This window comes from Lepisosteus platostomus, chromosome 6 (genome assembly GCF_059453375.1).
Source record: "Lepisosteus platostomus isolate fLepPlt1 chromosome 6, fLepPlt1.hap1, whole genome shotgun sequence".
In the NCBI taxonomy this organism is placed as follows: domain Eukaryota; kingdom Metazoa; phylum Chordata; class Actinopteri; order Semionotiformes; family Lepisosteidae; genus Lepisosteus; species Lepisosteus platostomus.
The window spans coordinates 41,262,039-41,289,585 of NC_142616.1; the positions used below are offsets into that span (position 1 = coordinate 41,262,039).

Genomic DNA, 27,547 nt, shown 5'->3' on the forward strand with positions numbered 1-27,547 from the left:
TAAGATGGGAAACGCTACGCTTGAAGAACCTGCTTATGTAAAAGGATTAAGTATTTATGTTGACACCCCACAAAAAAATATATCCCCTGCGATCACAAGAAAAGGTCTGTACTGAGGTATTAACAATTTATTTGTATACCCCAAGGCAAAGCCACATCCTCTGATCTGACTTCCTGTGGTATTCTCTCTGCAACTTGTGCTGTTTTTGAAAAGATTTTCTGGGGCTCAAGCTGTTTAGTTGGAAAAATAAATATGTTTCATAGTTGATTGGTACTGTAGGTTTCCTGGTGAAATTCCATTTCATTTAGTTTTTTATGTTGGAAAAAAAAACTAATTACTTGTTTTATTCTGGTACCTTCAAGAAAATATTCCCCTGGATGTGTGCTTCCCTGGTGCCTGGCGTGCCACTCAAAATTGCATTATCTACAAAAGAAAGGTTATTTGTTTTCAAATAATCAAACTTCTAGAAGTGACATACATAAATGAAGGGAAAAAAAGCTGGCAACTTTCCTTCAGCTGACACGGACAAAATCATCTGCTGGTCTTCTACTGCTCTGTAATGAAATTCTGTCTTTGGCCGACACTGAAACAAATATCCTGTCCATATTCTCCCTGACAGCTAATTAATAAGAATGCTGAAGGAGCTTTTTAAATGAATGTTGATTTTTAACTAGATCTTTGCGTTTTCTTTAAAACCTGTTTTGACTTGTATAAATTATTAAATATAGAAGGCAATTTTAGGATTAAATAGGTGTCTTGATGGTGTACTTCATCTGTTAATTGCCATCATTTTTGTATAATGAACTTTTTATCAAAGAAGAAAACAAAAAATTGGAGGCAGCTTGTCTGCAATATAAAAAGTGTGGCAAGAGGTAGGAAGTTTTATCAAACTTTGTGTCTTTAAGCCAGTTAATAATTTAGCTGATAACATCTTGAGTTTAAAATTAATCTTACTTGGAAAGTGGGCAACTTCTAGACATGAATTTGAAAACTGCAAGAAGTCATGAGAAATGAAAGAAGGCATATAATATTTTACTAGCTACAGTAATTGTGAAATGTTAACGTAGTAAACATTGATTTAAACACTCATTTAAACACACATTCAACTTTCATACATTGTGACATTGTACTTTTTTATTGCTTCCCAATGTTGTTTTTATACAATAGATATAGTTTCAACATAAGTACTTAATACTTTTTCATAAGCTTGGTGTTTCCTATGTTATATTTATAAGCTGCGCTGCTACCTGCATGTAATATTGTGCTCTTGTCTGCAAGAATGTCTGTTTTGGTGTCATCTGTATGCTTGGCTAATTTACTGTGTTGTAAAAGAATCTAGACTATACAGTATATACAGTATGTACAAATTAAAACAGTGATTTTACTCATTACTAACTGCTGTTACTCCTTCAAAGAACTCTAATAAGATAGTAATGAAAGACATACCTCTTCTCTTGACTATGTCCTTAATTTTTGTACCATAAAAATAATTGAATTCTAGTTAGCTTCATAACATTTCCATCATCTTACATGTGATTTATGTGAGACTTTTTGTTCTTTAACTGCTTGGTTGAGTTTTGTTACCTGGATTTTTGATTCAAAAGATCATACCCTGTCTTGAGTGGCTGTGGAGTTCTGTCAGTGCCCTGTGGAGGACATATCTAATTCTTATTAGTATTAATACATTAACAATAAACATTATTTCAAATGAATTTCAAGTAATTTTGTCAAATTGTAAAGCCTTAAATAATGTCTCTGCTAGAAAGCAGGACTGTGCTTTATTTTTTTCAAAATTAAAAAAAACAGAAGATATTGGTTATTGTATCAGAAACCTTTAAAGTGACTTAGATCTGTAAGTATCTCTATTGTATGTATTGTACTCCTTAGTATTTTTTAACACATTTTATTTGTGCTTTTGGAGATTGTAGTGTGCAAAAACATCCCATTGCTTCTTGTTTTTATTTGACAGGCTTATAAAATTAAACATTTGAAAGTTAAAATGCTGTCAAAAAACAAAAGAATGCAGGATTTCACCTTTTATATATCATACCTATAATAATTCTGAGATTATAAACATGGAACTAACTCTTTTATTCACAGTCATTAATATACATTACAAAAATGCCTATTAAATGTGGTAGGTCAGAAATATGGCTGCATGATGAGACAATGTGATTGAACTGGTTGGTCCTTTTTTGTCATTGATGATCGTGTATTAAAGCCATGCATCCAGTTCCACAGTTTATCTCCAAGTGACTGAATGTACGCTAGATGTCAATCTGTTGTATATATACTAGGGCAAGGTCTAGTATATATGCAAAATGCACAACGTTTCATACAGTGCAAGTCTTCAGGGTTGATCTCAACAGAGCATATGCTAATGGATAGATTTACAGCAGAGACCCTAACACAAATCTGTCACAAATGCTCTCAATTCCCCAAACCCTAACACATCATTAAAAAGAGCTCTTCCATCTATAAACCTCTTTATTCACATTTTGGATTGAGTGCACCATTTAACCGCATTAACACATGCAACTCTCAGCTCGAGCACAATGTCCACATGCTCCATGGAATTCTCTCCATAGAATTCTTCATCCACTAACTAAATGCTGCCTGCCAAGTTGTACTTACTGTATGTAGTCACTGTTTTGTATCATTTAAATATGGTACTTCCAAAGTGCCCACTTCTAATTTAAATGAAATAGCCACAGAGGGGAAATGCATGGATATTTTTTAATGTTATACTGTAGGACTTTTTAAATGTAAAAAAAGGCAATGTTTACAGTTCAAACTAAATTCAAGACAACTGAACTAATATTTTTATTTTTTGCTATTTTGGGATTGACATCCCCCACCATATAATTCCCAGAGGTCTTGTATTTTAAAATGTACTTTTCTACTATGGCTTTTCCTACTTTTCATATTAAGGTTATACCATTTAACACAGCTAAAAAAAACAGGAAGATTGAATTGATTTTTTTGCTGTAAATGGTTCAGAAAATGCTTTGAGTCCATCTTTAAACTGTCTATGTTTTTGTAAATTTATGTATTTTAGGTTTTGAGTTCTAGTGGCACTTTGACAGAGGTGGTTGGTGTAATGTTGGTACCAGATAAGCAGATAAGCTTATACAGTGGTTTATTAAGGTGACCTTTTAGAAGATACTTATGATGGGAACCTCAGTGTGTTTTGGCTTATTATCTTTGGTATAGGTATGAGTGTATTGTTTATTAAAGTCTTACATTAATGTTTTTTTAATTTATTGAATTTATCTTGGTGACATGGCCTTCAGATGAATAAAGATAAATCTCTTCACAAGCTCCTCTTTTTCTCCTTAATTTTCTCAGCTCACATGCTGACGCAAAAGCCCTGACTTAGCCATAAATTTCAGGATTCGTAGCCTTGATTTGGTGGGAAAAGATGTACAGTAAATAAGGCCTTCTTTCTGCATATTCAGAATTGTTATGCTTTGTATTCCTTTGATCAATAATCTTCTGATAATCCTCAAACGCTGTTGTTTTTAGTTAGAGTGGATTGGAAGGCTTCATATAGCCAGTCAGCCCTTTTCAAATATGCTTGTGCTGCGTTGTATCAAGTCAAATATAAGTTTGATCATGGACACGGTTGTCAGGGAAGGTTGACTTTTTATGTTTACCTCAAGTGTGTGCATGTCTCAGGAATTCAGACATAATTTGTCAGATGATCTGTGTGCTAGCATCTTTTACCTTGTTCATTATTTGTGTGCAGTGATAAAGTAATAAACAAGTACATACTTTATTTCATTAAGGCTCTATATAAATTGCTTAATATACTGTAGGAAGTGTGACATGTAAATTTGAATTACATCTATTAACATTCTTGGTAGGATCTTCAGCTACAACTTGTACTGTATTTAACGAAAACAGCTGTGGAGTGGAGATCATGAATAGCAAGCAGTATCCGTCCATTTAGACTAAAAAAATGTATACAATTGCAGGCTTCTGCAACTACCCTATAATAGCGGCGTAATGTGGTGCAGATTTCAGTCATATATCGATTTCCTTTAGTGTCTTAGTATTTGAGAATCCATTACAGTGCCCAGGGATTTTTATATTGTTAAATCTTGCTGGAGTGATAAAAATGGTACTTCTACTGTGCTGTAAAAAATAATAATAAATTGATGCTCAGTGATGCTGTTTGCAGCCACAGGGGGCTTGATTTTATTTTTCTCACAAACAGCATTGAAAGTTTAAATAAGATTTATAAGGGTTGAAACTGTATTATTGAACTAATAAGAGAGTATGTCTGCAGGCAGATGCTCACAGCTCATACTGTATGTCATTGCACTCAGGACGATAACTTCTTACCTGTTTTTTCATATAATTTAAAGCATTCAAAAATACCCAATTTGTCATGTATGCAATGTATATGAGTATGTGATAAAAGAATGTAGTTAAGTACTTGCTTTTATAGTGAGCAACTTACAATGATGAGAAAACGAATGGTCACTGAATACCAATATAGAGTCACTTGAAGCAGAGCTTTTGATTTCATATCTTATCCAAAGGACTGAACACAAGAAGATAAATGAACTTGCTCACAGTAACGTACAGTAGGCCCATTCTGTAAGTGGGTCTTGACCTAGGAACCTGTAGGTGACAAGTCCTTGGTTCATGAGTGAATTCAGAAGTTTTGTATGTAAGTTCTTTACCTTTTGTCAATAGGTCACTCAGACCAGCAGTCTGAGAAAATAGTATACAAGGTTGGCAAATGCATTATACAAGACACATTAGCTGACTATTTATTGCTTTGTGTAAATGTCTTTATGTACAAAGTAAGATTGCTATCTATGCCTTCTGGGCATTTTAAATCTTAAAGAAATTAAGAGCTCCCACACAAGGGTTACTGCCTAATGGCACCTCCAGCAGACTGCACAGTTGAGGAACAACAGACAGTATTTTTCTGTGTTCTGATCAGAAGGAGTGCAAACTAATGAAGTATACAGAAGAATGTAGACAATCAGATGGAACAGAGAGATGTGCACAACTGTTTGGAACATCTGAAAGTTAAAGTGCTTTGATGGCAGCAATGCAGTGAAGTCCTTAATGTTATGGTTTCAGCATGAACCTACAGTAAATCATTCTTTCCTGCTGGAATACAAAACCTCTTAGCTAGATGAGAATGTTTTGTGTTTTTTTTTCTGCACAGGGGGTTATGTTGGAAAAAAGTGTACTAACATGTCAGTGAAATAAAAAGTAGACCTTTGTGTTTTTACTTATGGAAGCATCATCTTTGATTAATCATATATAAGGTAGGTAAAGAAAGATTTGAAAATGCTGTCCAATCCCACAGTTTTAAATGTTAATTTAAACCTACAGTATTTAATAAACAAGACTTTGCCTATGTTCAGTAGGATAAGATGCTTGTGAAACTGATAAAAGTGCAGCACATGAGCAAAAATAGATGAGGAAGTCCTTCTCTAGAAATAGTTCTTTAACATTCCTCATAATTTGCCATGCTGTAGTTTTTTTAACGCGCCTTGAGATAGAAGTAATGTTTTTAGCAAATGCATACTTTGATCTGAATGGATACTGTCACTGAAAAAGAAAAGAAACCATGACAGTTGCTGAGAAGTTGAAGAAAAGAGTTTTAGTTAGTGAAGACATTGGTCAAGTTAGAAATGGCATCAGAATGCATCTTCAGGACAATAACGATACTGGCTAAAGAGGACTTTGTTTCTGAAATAACCAAATATTTTTAATTTTACAAATGAATAAAAAGGAATAGTAAGGACAGCAGTGTTTAGAGTTGAATGTGACTTAAAAAGTTGTGTAACAGATGTGTTGATATTGCTGAAATCTCTAATTTTAGTCAACAACAGATGACATACAGTAATTAAGTCATAATTGTAGCAGCCAGATTAATACATATGTAACTATAGCAAAGCCTGTAGACAAGAGTAGCAAAGGTTATTCACTGTGAACTGTTATACACTGAAGAACATTTGAATTAACTTGGTACAGTATATAAAACATGTATTTCACTACCTCTTTTATTTAAAAAAAATGACTGATACTGTATATTATACTGTATATTTCTTACTTGTGCATGAACGTGAATCTTAAAAGCATTCACAAAAGTGAATTAAGGAGTGATTTATGGAAAAAAATAATTAGTTCAGAAACAAAATATTTTTCAAAACATCAATGATGTTGGAAAACTGACCCCTTACTCTTTTAAAAATAACTTGACTTTGTCAGTTAGCTGTATGTAGGAGGAGACACTAAACTTCCTGTAGGTCCTGACTACTTGGCATTGTTTGAAAGACTAGGGATGTTAATCTCAGTATCCTGACAGAGTTCAACTTTGGGCTTCAGTCCAACATAAACTTCCAATCAAACCTACATAAAGTTCTCCTTCATTTGATTAAATTCTAAGTTCATGCATCATTTTTGTAAACGTGGGATTATATTATTTTTAGCACAGCTGCAAGAGTGCATTGGGTTTTTCAAATTGAGTACACTGAAATGTGTGTCCTACTTTAAAATTTGATAATGCACTTTGTCTCGTCTGCAACTTTCCTGAGAGACCTGCACCTTCCCTAGCTGGTTGGTTACTTGAGATACTTGAAAGCCTTTGGAAAAATAAAGAAAGATTTTTTGAAAATATTTTTAACTGTTTGAATATGCATTTCCGTAATACACTTCCCCTTCATCCAATAGAGGTAGCAAAATGAGGATCAGGTCTTTGAATATAGTGAAATTTAGCACAATTAGTGCTGTGCTGTGTTTTGAGTTCTCATCTGGTATAGTGGATTTTAGGCATTATGCCAAGTGATGCCAAATCAGAGAAGGAAAAGAATCTGGGAAGGCAGGTGTTGTGAAGTCACCAGCATTAAACATTTCTGGGGGGAAAACAACATAGAAGTTACATGACTTCAGTCACCATGATGTTCTATTCATGAATAATTAAAAAAGAGATAATTCTAATAGAGCCATCCATTGTTTTCCGTTGAATTGTGTTAATGCTTTTGGTAAGGCTTAGGTTTGGTCAAAGTATTTTTTTCATGTGTAAAGAAGGATTTTAGCAACAGCCTGTTAGAAGCCTATGACAAAATGAACTGTAAGTATAAGTTGGATGTTATTAAAGAGTGTACTGTATTTAAAAAGGTGAAGCAGTAAAGTTGATGTTAAGTGAGTCTTAGCAGCAAAGAAAGCTTGTGTAAGAATTATTTGTGGCTTGATTCAATTGCTTTTGGCCTCCAAATTGATCAGATTTATAATGCGCATCACATGTTTGTCTAATGGGCCTTAACAAAAACTAATAACAGTATTGTGGTGGAGTAACTGCAGTACAGTGACTTTAACTACACTGATATTAGGCAGAGTTGTTGAAGAAGAATCAAAGGTTTGGTGCACCTGTTAGAAATGGTTTTGCTTTATGTGTGTAAATAGTCATATCTGAAGGACACATATTGATTTATGCAGGGATATTATTTTGCATTATAATAATTTATTTACCCCAGGAAGACAAATACAACATTTGTTTTATTAGCAGGCTAAACTGATTTTGAACATAAGTAGTTAATTTTGTGGCTGCCTTCCAATATTTCAGAGCTGCAATTTGATATCATAATTTATCATAGTAACTTGATGTCGAGTGTAAATCGAGTCAAAGCAGGTGTGGATGATGCCAATATTTGCCAAGTCTCAAATCAGTATCTTTACTGGTTCCAAAAAGCAACTCAGGATGCCATCTGGGTAGATGCAGCTGCTATGTTCTTGTCACATATCAATTAGCAAGTACTCAAGTTTACCTGCCAGTTTTAAAGTTCGTTAGGTACAGTGTTCAGCCATGAGTTTAAATCTTTAGAATACAGTGGTGCAGATGACCAGTGGTGGTCAGACAGCCATCTTGGTTTATACAGTAGCATCAGGGCTCCATATTTTAATTGCATTTCCCTCAGGATGGTTTCTGTCTTGTTTAGATTGAATCTGAAGTTGATGCTGTGCTTTTATCAAATGTCGGTTGTTGCCATTTCTTTATGTAGGACCACAGTTTTGAGTTATATTGTGCCGGAAATGATGCATGCTGATAGCATTTTGATACAATACTAGCTGTTTTTGAATTTGAGAATAGAATGAGTGCTTGGAGTTATTTGGTCAAACATTTTTCAGGTACAATACTTGCCACAGCTAATCGGTTTCATGGCCTTCGATCAGGACTAGTATGAAATGCAAAAAAAAATCTAGTAACAAAATCCTTTGTGATTACTAGTCGCTTTTATGTTTAGAACATAGTCACTTCAGGGTCCATTATTTGTATTTGGCTCATAACTGACAAATTTGTCTCTCTGCCTAAAGTGAAAATAATAGTCCTGTTTATTGATTAATCTTAAAGGCCACAAAAATTTAAGATATACTCGTATTTTGGCATGTCTTCCTGGTGTTGAATGATGTCAAATATTTTTATTAAAACACATAAATTGATGTGACCTCTCTCCCAAACAAGGAGAGGGGTAAACCCATTGTGCTGTTTGCACTCCTAGAAACTAATCATTATAATATGGCAATAATTTTCATTTGGTCAGGTCTGATTTCCAGTTAACAATTTTATTTTTGTGTTCAGAATCATCCAGCAGCCATATCACTCTGCAAACTCACAACTGGCAACCCACTGAAGCTTAGGTTGCTGCTGGAAGAGGTGTTAGTGGGGCCAGCAGGGGGCGCTCATCCTGCGTTCCATGTGAGTCCTAATGCCCCAGTATAGTGACGGGGACACTGTACTGTAAAAAGGCGCCGCCCTTTGGATGAGATGTAAAACTGAGGTCCTAACTGTGGTCATTAAAAGTCCCAGGGCGCTTCTCAAAAAGAGTAGGGGTATAACCCCGGCATCCTGGCCAAATTTCCCATTATCCCTTACTAATCATGGCCTCCTAATAATCCCCATCTATGAATTGGCTTCATTACTCTGCTCTCCTCCCCATTAATAACTGATGTGAGGTAGATGCTGCACATTGGTGGTGGTGGAGGGGAGTCCCCATTACCTATAAAGCGCTTTGAGTGGAGTGTCCAGAAAAAGCGCTATATAAGTGTAAGCAATTATTATAATCTAGTAATATTTTCTCTATGTATTATGTCAATAGATATAGAAAAGCATGAAAAGATTAATCTTCAGCTTTCTAAGATGATGTGTCTTGGAGTACACAGTACTCAGTAAATTTATTTCCTGAATATTTAATAGCAAGTTGCTTAGTTATTTGGATTTGTTGCAAAAAGTTTACTTAGCCTGCTTTAGTTTCTTGCAGAATTGTTTAGATCATATCTATCTTGAAGGCTTAGTTGAGGGCAAATTTAAAATGTCACAACAATTAACAAAATTACAGTGTCACTTCCTGTATATTCAGTGTCACTGGGGTATTTACTGTAGCACATGCACAAAGGGCTGTTTGTAAAGACAAAAGTCACTGGAACTTTCCTTCCCCGCTTCCTAAATAGAACTAAAGCAGCCACAGGGTTTAACTGGCTTGAAAAATCTTAGATGGAGAGGCTTTTGTTTTCTCACTCACAATACATATGAAGTGCTCAATGGTTATATAGTTTGATGTGCCCAGACTCACCCCAGGCCACCCCTTGTACAGTACCTCTTCGTATGTTGAATGCATTCAGCGTTGCAGTGCCTCAGGCTGGATGGCTTCTGATAAAGGAACAAAAATAAATTAACATTATATTAGAATACCTGACATTTTCACACACACCCTGCCGTACTTGATAAATAATGTGAAGACTTACAGTGAGGGCAAGGTGGGCAGATGTACTGTACAGTATGTGGCATGTTCAGTGTCAGAGGATAAAGTATGAAATGTGTGTGGACATTTTACAAATATTTTAATGTCCCTCATAGACTGAATGCATCACCGTTAATTAGTCTTCATTGACTTGAAGGCAAATGTTGTAGTTTGAGACACTTGGTGTCCAGGGTAATGGGGAAGGGAGGGAGCTGGATGTTCTATGGGCAGGCAATATTGTAGCAGAAAGAAGTTGTTAAGTAACATAAAGAAATTTTGAGGAATTTAGGGAAGTCTCAAGCCAAATAAAACTCCTTTGTAGCATGTACTCACTGTAAATACCTAATGCAAGAGCCCTCATATTAATAAAATTTGTCCTAAGGATAAAATTGACAGATGCTGTGTGTACAACTCTGTATAAAGAAGGGAACGGGAGATGTAACAAATGAGGGACAGTCAGCCCATCTTGCTTGTGTAGTTGCTGACAGCGTACTGATCCAAGTAATTTCTTAAGGTGAATCAAGAGTAGTTTCTTAATGCAGGTGGGAAACAATTATAGAAATTATGGTAGTGGACTTTTCTGGTACATTCTGATTGAAGTGCACTGGATTACTAAAACATTTTAACATCAGTATGAATGAAAGTAACCTGAATTGGAGACTTGTAGCTCTATCCTTGCTGTTGTAGCGGCTTTGTGTATGTTTTACTTTGGAGTACCATTTGAGGCAGCATTTGTTTGCTTTTCTCTAGGAATTTTAATAAAGTGTAGTATTCCCACGTTTGTTAAGTATGGTAATTAACTGTTTTAGTCTAATTTCCTTAACTGTCTACTTTTATGGTTTTGGAATCAGGGTTCACCACTTACCCATAGTTGTTTGCCTTTGCTAAGTGGTAGAAGAAAAATATAATCATGTTTCAGTCTTAAATTTATTTCCGTACCTCATGCACGGAGTGAGTTTTTCTTTCTGGCGGTAATTGATGTACATCAATAAAAGCTCCTATTTCATGCCCTATGTTCCTGTTAAAACTGGTAATTAATCAGTGACCTTCATTAATCATCCTAAAGATGATTAAAAATGCTAAAAATAATTCTTCCTTTTCTCCTTTTTTTCAGGCCCCTTATTCTGTGCTATGAGACAATTATTAATCAGTATTATAATTCATGTATTGCTTCATCATCTTACTTCTGCCTTTTAAGGTTCTGCATGGGTTGGCACTTAATTACATTTTTGATCTACTTTCTTTATACACTCCTTAGCCTCTTATCAGTACCAAAAACTAATTGGTGTTCCTTTGGTGATGGAACCTTTTCCTGTCTAGCGCCTAGACAGTAGAATGACCTCCTGAAGGTCAAAAGGACTTTGACTCTGTTAAAATGTCTGCATTTTAAATGAATGCATAACTCTGTACCTTGGCTTTTCTTGTCTGGCCTTATTACTGTTGTTACTTTATTTAACATTGTCATTATTTTTATTCTAGTCTAATAGTGTTTACTTTGTAGGAACCTTTAAATACAGTAAGAACTGTCAGAATAATTACAAACGAGAGGAGGCCAGCTGGCACGGTGGCAAAGTGGCTAGCATTGTTGCCCTCTTGCACTGGGACCCGGGTTTAATTCTGAACCTGGGGCGCTGTCTTTGTGGGATTTGTATGTTCCCATATTTCCGTTGGTTTCCTCCATGTGCTACAGTTTCCTCCCACAGTCCAAAAACGTACTGGTAGGTTAATTGACTTCTGGGAAAAATTAGTCTCGGGTGTGTGTTTGTGCATGTCCGTTTTTGTGTCAGCTTGCCCTTGCCTGCCGGGATAGGCTCCAGGTCTTTGTAGATGTACAGTCTCCTTGCTGTTGTAAGAACACCAAGACCCTGAAATGGGAGAAGCGTTTAGAAAACTAAAGGAAGAGGAAGTTATTCACGCCATCCAGGCCTTTTCATAACATGAGGCTACTTCAGCAAAGCCTGACAATCATTTTCAGTAACTCTGCTGCAAAGCTTATTCTATACCCCAACTGTGCCACCAATGGCATAGAAGAGTGTTTCCTGCTCTTGGTTTTAAAAGCTTTTCCACTTGTGTTCTCTGTTTGACTGTTGATTCTGAAGACGTCCACTAGGCTGTCTGTACAATTTTAGGATCCTTGAAACAATTTTTTCTCCTTTCTTTTAAAGAATGTGCTTTGAACTGTAATGTATGTCCTCACATTTTTTTCATTTTTATTGCTTCCCAACATTGTCTAGAAGAGGGACATTTCTCATCATAAAAAATCTTTATCAAAAGTAACTTTCACAAGCTTGACATTTCCGATCTCTTACTGTATGTTTGATTTTGCAGTTGGTCTGTTCTACACTTCATGTATAAGTTAGTTGTATAGTCTTGCATATTACTTAAGCTTATTAAATTAGTTTTTCTAATATTCTGTATTTTTGTATGTTATACACACTTTTCTACTCCACTGTCTATACAAGAATCTAAATCAGAATATAAATTGTGATAAATCAGTTGTCCTAGTATAAAGCACTATGATGCTTTATATTGTTTTAATATTTTCTATTAATTACCCAGTTCTCTGTTAAAATAAACAAATTTCCCTGAATGCATACCCCTTGTAATTTGAAAATTAATCTTTAATGAACATTGAAATATAGTACAGTGTATGACATGATCTGTTTGTCAATTACTGTTGTTGCTGGTTCAAAGAACTTTGGAAATTTTAAGCAATGAGACTTTAAGATGTTAAGCAAGACCTACCTTTTTTAAATCTGTGATGACTGTCTATTGTAATCCTACTTCCATAAAAGAGATTTACATTTTAGTTCAAATGTATTTTAGTCTGATTAGTGTTTCCCTAACCATACATGTAGTGTAACTCACATTTATTGGTCTGTAATTAATCAGTTCTTTTTTTTTACATTCTTAATTTTTGAATTAAGTAGGAGATGGAAAACATGTCAGAATGTCTATATGAAATCAAGATTATTTATAAAGCTTATCATAGCTTTAGAAATACAAGGAAAGAAAAACCAAACTCTTCTTTTTACTGCAGTTATATTTATTTTCTTATTGCTGAAAATCACTCAGAAGCAGCAGGCAGTGACTGAGCTTTCTCATGATGAATTCCTCTTTTGCAGTAATGTAAAGTGCTTTTCTTTTTATTATTTTTGTAGCTGTTTCTTGTCCCTGCTGCTGGTGGCTGCAGTGGTCTGGAAGATCAAACAGACATGCTGGGCCTCAAGGCGAAGAGAGGTAGGTCACAGTGTTCAAATTTGCGTGTCTCTAAGTCTTACAGTGGTGAAGTCTCCTTTTCTTGCCTTAAGTTTTTCTTCTGGGATGTACGTGAATGTTGATGGTCAGGGCTATCTGCATAAGAAGTTTGTAACTTTCCAGTGCAAAAGTGCAGTGATTTCAAGCATCCTACTAAAAACACCCATTCTCTCTCTGTTGAAGAAGTGGAATTGTTCTAAGTTAGATTGAGTTAGGTTTGCATCTTGATTTTATTGTACTGATACTTACCTCAAATCTTTTTGAGAAAAAACATCATGCCTTTTGGATAATCTTCTAGGTAGACTTTGGTGATGACTTACACCATTATTTTAAACATATTTATAGTGTTTATTTTTTCTCCTTTGTTTCATATGAGATTAAATATTGCTTTCTTCAGTTTTCGTTTAAAATTATGAATTTTCAGGGCTTTGAAACTTTTAGTTTAGTTGGGTCTTTTGGGTCTCACAGTATGATACTGGTGAACCCTAGAATCCCAAGTGCATCTTAATTCTCAAATGCATTTAATTTGTATTGGCAGTCTCGATTTGACTGATAATTTGCTTCTTAAAATTTCACCCTGGACATATTAGTGACATAGTTATGTTTTTTTACTAAAAATGGCAACATGGATTAACACGTCCTTTTCTTGAAATATTTTTTTTTTATTTGCTGATTATTCAAACTGAGCATTCAATCTTGATAGATTAAATGGTAGTGTTTGGAGGAATTTGCCATTTTAGGTTGACCAGCTTCCCATCTTAATCAAATTTAAAAAGTCTTCATAAAATGTTAAATGCAAATTTGTGGTGGATCCAGTTTATGTTTACTTTAAAGGTTTAAAGTTAGTATTTCTTTAAATTGATATTACTCTGTGCTATTACTATTTATTGCTACAGTAACATTCAGTTTGGAATTTAAAGATTAAATCTTTTTCTCACATTAAGTATCTGGGAAGTGCTAGACTCTAACTATTAAGAATTATCCTTTATCACATATGTGATTATTAAGTCTTTGCTTTAAGCCTTTTAATATCTTAATATTTAAGCATTACATGAGGATTTTTATCCTGCTAATGATTTCTGTTTCTTTAATTAATCAAAGCCTCTTTCAGCTGCACTATTAAAAGTCCTTGTTGTGTTTTCATAATCATTAGAAGTGATAAAGAGCTTGTCTTCAGTAATAATTTTTATACTTTTGCTTCTGGTCTGTTATACCTCATTGCAGTTCTTTGAGGTTAAATGATGTGAGCTACATTTTCTTCTACCAAATATAAAAAACAATCTACTATTTTTAGCAAATCTTGAGCTCCGGGATAAAAAATACTTTATAGCTAGTGTAATAAAACTAGGGGCAATGTGCGCGGCAGTGATCCTTTAATAGGCAGGTCTAGGTAAAATGCACACAAACACAGCCATAAGGTACAAAACCAGAGCTCTGTATTTACAATTTGAGGAATGAAAATAACCTACAGTATATGTGGCACACAGTGCACTATCAAACTGTGCTCAATCTTGGGGTCATTAAGGATAGGTCATCTTTGAGCTCTAGGTATACAATTTCTGTTCCTCACTACAGAGCTGGACAGCTAAAATGATTACTGGCCCCAAAACAAGTCTCTCTTCAGGACCGCTGTCTCTCTCTGAAACTTTCAAAACCTCAAAAAAATGTTTCTCTCCAAAACTTCTCTTTGAAACTCCCTAAAAGTCTGTCTTTCTCCAACACTCTCCCAAAAGACTCTCATGTTTGTGGGCTTCATCTATCAGTTGTGCTCTCAGCTCCATCCCCCTTAACCCCCATTATTACGAGTGGATTTGCTCTTCGTCACCAGATGGCAGATGTGGAATCAGGAAGAAACCTCAGGTTTCTGGGTTTTTAAATTGTCACATGACCAATTGTCTTCTCCCGTCTGGTCAGGTGACTGAGGGCAGCAGGATATCCCCCAACAGCTTACTGGGTAATGTAGTTCAGATCAGCACTTGCCATCCCATCACACTGGTATCATGTTTAAAGGAATTCAATCCTACTGTGTATATATATATATCCTGTATTATCAATAAACTATATATTAAAAGGCTTGATTACCTTTCAAGGGTGGAATGCGGTCATTGACAATGGTGCCAATGACACCCTATGCCCTAAACAACCTCAGTCTTGATTGTCTTGAATTTTCCACCTCGTTATCCTCTTCAACTTGAGAACAGCTGTTTGAGACCTTCATAGAGCCTTCTTGCTTATTCTGAATCTCGTGGAGCGTGCTCAACCTTGGGATCTTCCAGCCTCAAGCAGCCTCGACTGGCCTCAGGGGTTTTCAGTTCTCCTTGAAAACTTTGACTCAGTGGGTGACTATTTTACTGTATTCCAGTCCTCAATGTGAAAATTGGCTTTTGAGACCTTCCTGTAGCTTTCCTGCCCTGCTAGGGGTCATGACTGTGGAAATACAACTGATAGATTGCAGATATTGGTCACATGGTGGGTGTAACTGTCCTCTTTGATTATTCGGGCATTTAATAATATTTCAGCAATCGCCCTTTTTCACACCAGTGAAAGTACAGATCTGAAACTTGATGTCCAGTGTTATCAGGTCCCTTAGATTTGTTAAGAGCAGGTAGATTGGTAAAATAGTTTGTCGCTATACTGCTTTAGTCAGAAAATGAAGTTTTTTTTAAGGTGCTTGACTGATTAAAATGACATTTGATATACATAGATAAGGACAGTCAACTGGACTAATCCAGCTCTCTAGTGAAATTAAGTGCAGTACATTACAGGAGAACACGGGAGTCTAATGTAGATGTTGATTTAATCCCCTTGAAGCTTTTTTGGATGTAATGGAATGACAGGAAATTCAATTTGATTTCAGTACATTTGTGAATATTGTATTTTATTGTACTGGAAGGTACTTTTTATATTAAATATTTAAATAACACCATCATATTATTTGGCCAAATGCTGTATCATAAAAATGTTTACTACTCAGCACAGAAATAGGGCAGTCACTTTAGAGTCCTTGGGAAATAATGAACAAATAAAATATGTGGAAGGTGGAAGTTTTTTTTAACTGTTAATTATGAATCTGAATCTGAATGGTGAAGTATATTTAGAACTCAGTTTATGCTAATGCATTCACCAACATTAATGTTGGTTATGAGATCAAACAATCAGAGCTACTTTGATATTCTAATAATGATGTGCAAGAAGACTTTATGAAGTTTTCCTTTGATTTGTTTAATAGGGTTGCACCCCAAAAGACTGGAAAAATATTTGTTTTTGACAACTTGAGAGTTGTTAAATTTAGCTTTGTCTTGAAAGACTTTTTCCCCTTACATTGCCTTGGAGTATGAGGTTATACTCATGGCTCTTATGTGTGCGTCTGACCTCACACCAATTATAATTTGTGAAAAGTTATTGTGGTGCACAGTAAAATAATAATAATAAACTTTGTTATATAGCACCTTTAAAGGTGGCTTCTCAAAGCGCTTTACAGAGTGGAACAACAATAAATAAGAAGAATACACAAGATAAAACACAATTGCAATATAGAGAGGAGACCATGGTGGTACTAGGAAAAGCAGAGGGGTGAAGCATGGAACCAGTTAAGTAAAGGCTCTTCTAAAGAAGAAGGTTTTGAGTCTGGATTTGAAGGAGTTTAGAGAAGGTGACCCTCTGATATCCTTGGGCAGAGAGTTCCAGAGCTTGGGGGCATAACAGGAGAAGGCCCTGTCACTCATACAGTGTAGACGGGCTTGGGGGACAGTTAGGAGACCAGAATTAGAAGAGCGAAGGTTGTGAGGTGGGGAGTAGGGTGATAGTAGTTCAGACAGGTACTGAGGTGCCAAGCCATGAATGCCAAGCCTTATAGGTGAGCATGAGAATTTTTGAGTCCACACGGAATTTGACAGGAAGCCAGTGCAAGGACTGGGTGCTGAATTTTGGACATACTACAGTTTGTTCAAATTAGATTTAGATACCCCAGTGAGCAGAGCATTACAGTAGTCAATTCGAGAGAACACAAATGTGTTGATCAGCTTGAGTCAATGTGTATATTAAAGTGACCTAGAATAAGGATCCTTTTAAACTTAAGGCATAAAAACGAGAGTAGATCAGCAAACTCACCTAAGAAGGCTTCCCTGGGTTTGGGTGGTCTGTAAACTGTGGCAATGATAGTAGATTGGGGGATAGAGACATTTACAGTGCCTTGCGAAAGTATTCGGCCCCCTTGAACTTTTCAACCTTTTGCCACATTTCAGGCTTCAAACATAAAGATATAAATTTTTTATTTTATGTGAAGAATCACCAACAAGTGGGACACAATTGTGAAGTGGAACGAAATCTATTGGATTTTTGAAACTTTTTTAACTAATAAAAAAATGAAAAGTGGGGCGTGCAAAATTATTTGGCCCCCTTGCGTTAATACTTTGTAGAGCCACCTTTTGCTGCGATTACAGCTGCAAGTCGCTTGGGGTATGTCTCTATCAGTTTTGCACATCGAGAGACTGAAATTCTTGCCCATTCTTCCTTGCAAAACAGCTCGAGCTCAGTGAGGTTGGATGGAGAGCGTTTGTGAACAGCAGTTTTCAGCTCTTTCCACAGATTCTCGATTGGATTCAGGTCTGGACTTTGACTTGGCCATTCAAACACCTGGATACGTTTATTTGTGAACCATTCCTTTGTAGATTTTGCTGTATGTTTGGGATCATTGTCTTGTTGGAAGATAAATCTCCGTCCCAGTTTCAGGTCTTTTGTAGACTCCAACAGGTTTTCATCCAGAATGGTCCTGTATTTGGCTGCATCCATCTTCCCCTCAATTTTAACCATCTTCCCTGTCCCTGCTGAAGAAAAGCAGGCCCAAACCATGATGCTGCCACCACCATGTTTGACAGTGAGGATGGTGTGTTGAGGGTGATGAGCTGTGTTGCTTTTACGCCAAACGTATCGTTTTGCATTGTGGCCAAAAAGTTCGATTTTGGTTTCATCTGACCAGAGCACCTTCTTCCACATGTTTGGGGTGTCTCCCAGGTGGCTTGTGGCAAACTTTAGACGAGACTTTTTATGGATATCTTTGAGAAATGGCTTTCTTCTTGCCACTCTTCCATAAAGGCCAGATTTGTGCAGTGTAAGACTGATTGTTGTCCTATGGACAGACTCTCCCACCTCAGCTGTAGTTCTCTGCAGTTCATCCAGAGTGATCATGGGCCTCTTGGCTGCATCTCTGATCAGTCTTCTCCTTGTCTGAGCTGAAAGTTTAGAGGGACGGCCAGGTCTTGGTAGATTTGCAGTGGTCTGATACTCCTTCCATTTCAAGATGATCGCTTGCACAGTGCTCCTTGGGATGTTTGAAGCTTGGGAAATCTTTTTGTATCCAAATCCGGCTTTAAACTTCTCCACAACAGTATTACGGACCTGCCTGGTGTGTTCCTTGGTCTTCATGATGCTCTCTGCGCTTTCAACAGAACCTTGAGACTATCACAGAGCAGGTGCATTTATACAGAGACTTGATTACACACAGGTGGATTCTATTTATCACCATCAGTCATTTAGGACAACATTGGATCATCCAGAGATCTTAGCTGAACTTCTGGAGTGAGTTTGCTGCACTGAAAGTAAAGGGGCCGAATAATTTTGCACGCCCCACTTTTCATTTTTTTATTAGTTAAAAAAGTTTCAAAAATCCAATAGATTTCGTTCCACTTCACAATTGTGTCCCACTTGTTGGTGATTCTTCACATAAAATAAAAAAATTATATCTTTATGTTTGAAGCCTGAAATGTGGCAAAAGGTTGAAAAGTTCAAGGGGGCCGAATACTTTCGCAAGGCACTGTAAAACAAGGCACTCAAAAGAAGAGGGAGGAGGTATAGTAATAGGACTTAAATTGTAAAAAAAGGTTGTAAATAACAATGATGCCTCCGCCTCTGCCTGAGAGATGCGGAAGATCAAACAAAGCATATCCAGGAGGGACTAGTTGGTTAAACAGGAGTCCATCGTTTTGTCTGGGGCAGGTTTCGGTTAAGCACAGAAGGTCCAGTTTTTTTTCTTTGATAATGTCACATAAAGGAAGAGCCTTGTTGTTTATGGAGTGGGTATTGAGTAGCACTGATCTGGCCAGTCTCGGGGATTCAGGGGGAAGCGGAGTGCGGTCCAGGTGCGGTAGTAAGAGGAGGTTTTTGAGGTCGGTGCCGGTAAGGGATGGACTTACAGTCGTGCGCCGAAAGGCAGGGATAGAGACTCCGCTGGCAGACGAATGAAAGAAACGGCATCCTTTGCTGCGATGGATGTAGCGACTAGGTCGTAAAATCCTAGTAATGCGGTAATAAACAAATGTGTCTTTTACCAGGAAGTAGTTTTGTTTCAGTTGTAGCAGTTGCAGTGCAGTGTACCTCAGAGACGTGATCAATGAATTCAAGACGGTGGAACAAGAGGGGAAGGAAATCCAGAGTAAGGCAGTAGCAGGTGGTGAAAGTCTTCAGTTGAGCAATTTCACAATGCAAGTGGAAGTCGCATTTGTAAATTGCAACGTGGAGCGGATAACGTGAAGCGGATAAAAATAACTAATTAGAAAACAGTGTTGCCAAGAAGAAAAATAAATAAATAAGTAGATAAAAAAATGAAAAACTGGTGAGAGGAGCGGCAGGCAAACGCGCCAGCGTTCCCTCTCGACTGGAACCGGAATTCAAAAATCTCATTAAACAAAGGTTTTTATAACAGTATAATTGCAATATAAGTAATACAGTATATTGACGAACCTCCGGTAGTACGAGGCCAACCCCAGAAAGCTGCGCAGCTCCGCGACGTTGCGGGGAGTCAGCCAGCCCCTCACTGCAGCGACCTTACCTGGGTCCGTAGCCACCCCTCGCGGTCCAACTACATGTCCCAGGAAGGTCACCTCCCGCCGCAGGAGCTCGCACTTGCGGGGATTGAGCCTCAGGCCAGCACGGCGGATGCAGGCCAGCACCTGGAGGTTTGTCGAAACTAGTCGAAACCCCGGGCATGAACCAGCAGATCGTCCAGATACAGCACACACTGGTTCCGCGGGACCGATGCCAGCACCCTCTCCATCAGCCTCTCGAAAGTCACCGGGGCATTGCACAGGCCAAAAGGCATGACAGTAAACTGCCAGAGGCCCTGGCCGATGGAAAAGGCCGTCTTCGGGCGAGCATCGGGAGCAAGCGGTACCTGCCAGTAGCCTCAGTGGAGGTCCAGGGAGCTGAACTAGGTTGACCCGGTGATGTATACCAGGGCGTCATCTATCCTTGGCAGCGGGTAGGAATCTTTCTGGGTGACCTCGTTCAGCTTGCGGTAGTTGACGCAGAACCTCCACAAGCCATCTTTTTTTTGGACCAGTACAGCTGGCGCCGACCAGGGGCTCGCAGAGGGCTCAATCACCCCCGCTGCGGCCATCTCCCGGATCTTTTCCTCGGCGGCGGTCAGCTTGGTGTGAACCATGCGTCCCGGTGGGATGCGGATGGGCCGAGCATCGCCAGTGTTGATTTCGTGTTTGACCAGGGCAGTCCGGGTGCAGTCCTCATCTCTCGCTGCAAAGAGGTCCTCGTTCTGGGCGCGTAGCTCCTGGAGCCGCCACCGCTGGTCCTGATCGAGGCCCTCGCAGCTCCGCCGACTCGGCCAACTCCGGGGGCAGGATCCGGCACGCTCGCACCCGGGCTTGCAGGCCCGGACTGCCCCACTGCCTCTTTTTCCCCCGGCTCCTGCAAGCCCGCATCCCTCGGCCTTCGCCGGGCCTGCCCTCCACCAGGTGAAGTCGCTCCCCCTGCCACACCAACTCCTGCCGGCCCAAGTCCAAACTGGCCCCCACTCATTGCAGTAGGTCCAGCCCCAGAATGCAGCCTCCTGGATGGGTGCGAGGTAGCAGGGGTGGCACACCATCGCTGCACCTAGACGGAAGGCAAGCACCTGTTTCCCCCGGACTGCAGTGAGCTGTCCCGTCACGGTCCTTAGCCGCAGGCTGGAGGCCTCCCATCTTGGGGGGTTGGTGCCCTCGGTGTCAGGGAGGACGCCCGGCCGGAGTAGGGTTACCGATGAACCGGTGTCGAGTAGGGCCTGGCAGGGTTGGTCCTCGATTTGGGGCTGTTCCGCAGTGGTCGCTGCACGGGCTGGCTCCTCTTCCCCCTCCCTGGATTCCTCTGTCGCCGCCTCGGTCAGCCGGCAGGGCGCACTGCGTCTGCTGGAGCTTCCAGCCACCCCGAACGTGGCCTCAGCCCATGTAGCAAGGGCCAAGGCCTCCTCGGGTGAGAGGGCCTTGAGAAAGGCTTGGAGAGCCATCTCTCGCTGCGCCTCCCGGGGAAAAGTTGGGTATCCTCGGAAGGTGAGCAACAAGGCATCAGCGGCAACCGGGCCCAGTCGCTCTCCTGGTCAGCGCCGCCGCAGGGCCAGCCTCTCCCGCATCAGGTCCGGTGCCTCCTCCACACCGAAGCGCCGCGTATTCGCCTCTGTCCTCCTCCGGGACGTCCAGGAGCACCTGGCAGGCCGCTCCTTCCAGCGCCACCGCCAGGTGGCCGGCCATCTCCGCCCGGCTCCAGCCATTCATCCCGGCCGCGAGCTGGAACTGCTCCTAGTAGGTTTCCCAAGGCGCTTCCCCGTCATAGCGACCGGGTTGCACCCGTGCCAATGGGTGTGGGAATCTCTGGTCGGCTCCGGCAGGGAGGGTATCCTTTCTCTCTGGCACCCGCTGACCAGGAGTATCGGCCAGTCGCCCCAATTCTACCGGCGGGACCACTACTGAGTAGCCCTGAGTTGCTCAGGCTCCCTATGTGCGCTGCCGATGGGTTCTGTCTCTTTTAGAGTCAGACGGTGCTTGACAGAATCGGGTAATGTCTGCCGACTTTAGGGTGGTAATTACTTAACAACACGCTATACACTTATAAGACTACACAGGGCACTAGAACTACTAGGACATTATTTACACAGGTAGGGTCAGCCGCTGGTCATCGTGCTGACCCTCAGACTTTCACCGGCTACAACTCCCAGCATGCCCAGCAGTACTATGAGCGCCTAGGGGCGCTTCCTCCTCACCACCAGGCAAGGGCGTTACAGTATACTTATTCTTGGGAGAACATCCACAGAAATATAGGTGAACATGCAAACTCCATAAGAATGTGTTTTAGTATGGGATTGATCCCAAAAGTTAATTTAGATGTATATCATGCATACATTGTCATGGAAATCATGTATTATCAGATTCTAAATATGCCTTACATGCATTTTGTTTACAGTGTCTTAAAATATCTGTATGCTTCAAATGTTCAGGATCGCTTTGTATAAAAATAATGCCTGAAATTTTCATACAGTGTATTGTAATAGATTCACTGCACCTATTCTGTCTTGTTTCACTAAAGAACATTAAATCCTAATTAAAAAAGTGTTAATTAAACTTAGAAGATTGATCAAAAAAGATTCATTTGACATTTTGTACTGTAAGGTTATGCACTGCTTTGATTTATTTTTATTTGTAAGCTTTACATGAAAGGTTTTAGTGTCTCATTTAAGTAGTAAATGTTGCAATTGAGTGTGGGACCTGATTGTTTTGAGCTAGATCTTAATTACAGTGTATTGAAGGTAATGCTAAGGAGTCCAAATGTGTTTGTTAATGATGTGAGCCACGCAAGGTCATTGTACTGGAGGGACATACAATAAAGACCCCAGTCACTGTGCAGAGCACACTGCAGTCTCTTCCTGCATGGATTAGGTAGTCTGGGCCACAGAGAGACAAATTATCTTCGGTCTTTCTTTGCAGTTATCAACAGAGTTACAAGTTTATACTGGGCTTAATGTAACTAGAATTGCAAGGGGGTGAAAATGATATAAATATGTTCATATAAAAAGCCAGAAGAGGGAAATTGATTTTTCTACAGCAATGCAGCAAAATTCCTATAGTGGTAAGTGGGGTGTTGGCGTGTTATCACAGTATTCGTTCATAGAGTTACCCAGAGCTTGTAATTCTTCAGAAAGGTGAGCAGAATTTGTCAAGAATGTGTAACCTTTGCTGCCTGTGTAATAAAACCATTTATTGAATCATGTGGTATCTACAGACTGCAGTGTTCAAGAGCAGATGGTGTTTGATTAATTCCTAATGATTCAAGTCAGGAAGTACAGAGGACTTTTTATCAAGCTAAGCTTATCTCTGACAAACCTATACTCAATTAATGAGGCCATAAATAAGTGTGTTTTGGTGATGGGATGAACCAGACTTTTCATTAGCTGTTACAACAGATCTTAAACAAGAAATAAGCAATATCATTGGCTTTTTATGATTCAGTAATCCAGGTGATTTCAGAAAATTTTACCTAATCAAACAATAATATTTGAATTTGCAGAGGTACCATGCTCAAACTCAACATCCTGTTGATATTTGAATGTTTGGATAATTCATTGCCTTTTAAAAATATTTACAAATATTTACCCTTCTGCAAACTTTTACTTTCAAATAGGACTTTATATTTCGATTCCACACAATCCATTTCTGTGCAAAAGAGTAACTTGTAAGGTCATAGCATTAGTGTAACGGTCTCTATGTATAATCAAAGTACTTTAACATGAGAGTAAACGTTTGTCTTAAATAGTGATATGACAAATCCACCACAAAGATCCAGGAGCTTTCAAAACTAGTCACAGGTTTGAGAGCGTCTTTTAAAGTTTTGCCAAGTTCTGTGTTAGGGGAGTTACTGTTCAAACATTGACAATATCTTAGATCTCACACAAAGCATGGGTGAGTGGCAAGAAATAAGCCATTACTGAAAAAATGCATCAAAAGTCTCATATGAGATATATTGCAGACGGAAGCAGAAAGTTTGACGGTCAAGCGTTTAGGAGACCCCAACTGAACTGTTTGGTCTAAATGCAAAGTGTTAATGTGTGATGAATCACCCAGTCAGCTCCAATCAAACTGTAAAGCATGGTGGTGGCAGCATCTTGTTATGAGGATGCTTCACATCAGCAGGCAATAGGATGCTTTTGAGGACTGATGGAAAAATCAGTGGTGCAAAGCACAGGCGAATCCTAGCAAAAAACTTGCATCACCTAAGAATAAAAAATGGATGTCCAATTAACATTTTAGCACGGAGATGACCTCGAGCACAAGAACAAAGCCACACTGAAATGGTTGAGCAAAAAGTGACTAGTCCCTGTCAGAGTCCTTACTTAAATCCAAGAGAAAGTTTGTGGTGATTCATAATGATTGAAGTCCATCAGTTATCCTCCCAACAACTTGTCAGAACAGGAGGAATTTTGACAGGAAGAATGTGCAATATTAGACTATCACTCTACCTGGTAGCAACCTTTCCAAAAATTCAGACAGCAGAAAATGCTGCCAAATGAGAAAACTGCCAAAGTTGCTTCTACCAAGAACTAACTTAGCGCTGAATTTCACTTTGTGAATTTTCTTTGCAAGTTTTGCTTGCATTCTACCTTCTTGACATATAACAACATTCACTTTCATCATTACATTTTTTAAATGCAGTTTAAACATGTACAGTATACACTACTGTAATAATACCTTTGTAAGGCTGTATAGCTGTAAATACATTTGATACTGTAAAATATGACATTTTTCAGAGATTTTCTGGGGTTCTGGTTGTTTCTTATTAGAAAATTGTGTCAGTGTGATGCATTTAGCTGTGAGTTCCGGTGTTTTCAATACATCAGTGCAGTTTTGGGAAGCAAGTGAAACAATATAATTTAATGAGAACAAATCCTACAATATAATGTGGACACATCCTAAACCATGCCCTGTGAAATGATATACTGTACATTATTTCAAATTATTTAGACATGCAAAATAACCAGAACCTGGAATATTTAAGAATCTAATTTGGCATGACTCTTTGAAAATTAAATTCAAAAGAGAAAAAGATTGAGTTGAATAATATTGAAATGCAGAGAACTGTGTAAAGTCTGAGCACATTGTATGAACAGGGAGAGCTGAATACTTCAAAAGAAAACAAAGCACTTATTTGGTCATTATCTATAATGACCAATGACCATATATCTACTGTATATATAAATATTAATAATTTTACTTTGGATGAATAAGAACTACTATTCATTCGTACCATTTCCATACAGATGAGTCAGTCATGCATGCCAGTGAGAGTACCTTGAAGATCTTGACTTCCATTTCTTTTTATGGTGTCCATCTCTTTAACATCAATGTTCAAGCAGTCAGAATATGAATATGTATTTAAGAGAAATGTGTGTTGATGTTGGATTTGAGCAGTGCACATATTAGGAAAAACATTTTTAGTCTTTAGGAAGATGTATGAAGATTATACATTTCACATCTTTATTTTTTATTTAGAGATAGTGTAGACTCTTGAGGAAGGCACAACAACTGAAAGATTTTTTTCTTCTTTATACTATCCATAATAGAATTAGCCTTTACTTGTTCCTGTTTAGATACATTCAACTAAGAACCAAAAACTCACTGTCAAAATGATTGATGGATTTTGTACACAGGGATTCTTACAGTATTTTAAACAAATTATATCATTACCATTACCATATATCATATACCATTTTAGCAGTAGTGAATACAGATACTGTAGGAGTTTGCTGCTGATGTGTTTCAGGTCCTGCCTAAGATATCAGAGATTAGACATAAAACTGTATTATTCTCACTGTATTAAAAGCATGATAACATAAAGAAAAAAGGCTGACAAAACACAGGTTTCATTTTTGTTTAGAATTACTTTATTCTAAAAGGATGCTCAGACATCTATCACAGAAAGACATCTTCAGTTATATAGTTTGCTCTAAACACTTCCCCCTACTGTGTAAAATCCTAAAAATCCTAAATAATTTTGCCGCACCTGTGCTGTACATTTATGTTTTATTGTGCAGTTCCTCTTTGGAACTCTCTTGAATTCATTTTTGTAGCCTTTTTTTGTTAGTCAGTTGCCTACTCCACTATGTGGTTACCACTCTTAATCATTGTGCTCAGTATTTAGGTTAGCTATCGAGCTATTGGGGTCCTGCATATTTTTGCAGTGCTGTCTTCTGCTGGGAGCTCAGTTGTCAAATTTTCTTGGCTTCTAATTATGATAATAAGGTTCAGAGTCTGGCAGTATCAAAGGTAGCAGTTTGTAGTTGTCAGAAGCACATCAGAAAAATGATAATCCCATCCGGGAGCTTTATAATATATGAAAATTTGATGGAGTAATGGAAAATTGATAATGATGTTTATATTGCCCTCCCTTTAAAATATTCTGAACCCTTACGCAATCAAAATATACACACACATGCTTGTGTATTTATGTATTTTTTTTTTAATTACTCTAAGAAGTGGATTGTGTTTGCTTGTTTTGAAGTCGGCGTTGTCCAGCAGAGCTATTTGGTTTTTAATGTGCTTTCCCCTTATCATCCAGTGTGTTCGTGCCCATTTAAGTTGAAGGTAATGGTAATTTCTACCATTAGAAATAGTCAGCGGGAAAACCCAATAAATCATTCCTTTTAAAGAGTTTGAGCTCAATGTAAGATTTATTTTTCTTGAAAAGCTTTCATAAAGTAGTTGACATGTTTTAGGTACTGAAACCAAGTCATCTTGTTACTGTGATTTTTATTATTATTGCAGTGCTGTAAATAATCATTCACATTTATTGCTGTTAGTCAGCCATTTATTGATTTTTTATTTTTTTATTTACTGAATTTATTGAAATCATTAACATTTTTCATTGTTATTTTAGCAAATTTTCCGATATGGAAGACCATATATTCACATAAAAATATAAAGCGGTTCTTTCAGCCTGTATGAGGGCTAAGCATTACGGCAAGGAATTGTTAATCGGTACTATTGTGATGCAGCCTTGTGTTAGAATGGAATCACCTTTATTAACAGTAGATATTACTATCCAGTATTTCCTTTCTGTGCTGCCTTTAAAGCAGTCCAGTAATAGCTGTGCAATTCCTTGTATTGTGTACATTCCCCTATCTCCATCATATCAGTCATATAATAGCGATTAGTCTGAAAATGATTGTGACAATATAAATCATTACCATAATTTTCCTGAGATTCCCAAAGCTGTCTCTGCACAGTATACTATTCTGCAGCATACAGATGTTGCACAAGCTTTATTTATAAACCCTGCAAAATAATATTCAGTCACTCTTTTCTTCTCTTGCTGGATTCTTTGGCCCAGAACAGGTAGTTTATTTACAAATATCATCCCACATTGACTTTTACTGGTAAATGTGTATTTTGTCAGCGATATGTCTGATACGATATAAATAACCTCATATCTATGCACGTCTCACAAAATATTTTGCCGTCTTTCCGAATGCAGCTGTCTCAAAAAACATTTGCTTGCTCTGAAATCAGTTCTATTGAGTGGCCCAATTCATTTTTGGTATTAGGAAGATCATATGCAGATTAAATAAAATAAATGAATCCCTTTACTCTTTGCAAGCTTAATACATGTATTACATGTGCTCTAAGGTGTTGATAACATCAAACCAATGGACTACAGGATCAACAGTGATAGTCAGAGATATAGAGGAGTTTTGGACTGTACATGTGCTGTAC

General features: G+C 38.2%; 1 protein-coding gene across 2 annotated transcripts in view; it reads left to right on the forward strand.

Annotated features, from left to right (window-relative positions):
* LOC148661720 (attractin-like protein 1) overlaps window positions 1–27,547 on the forward strand; it is a 429,208-nt gene that overhangs the window by 261,151 nt on the left and 140,510 nt on the right. For both annotated transcript variants that reach the window (XM_088635864.1, XM_088635865.1), the window contains exon 26: window positions 12,929–13,007. In XM_088635864.1, coding sequence (XP_088491990.1) covers window positions 12,929–13,007 — 79 coding nt within the window. The remainder of the gene's footprint in view (window positions 1–12,928; window positions 13,008–27,547) is intronic.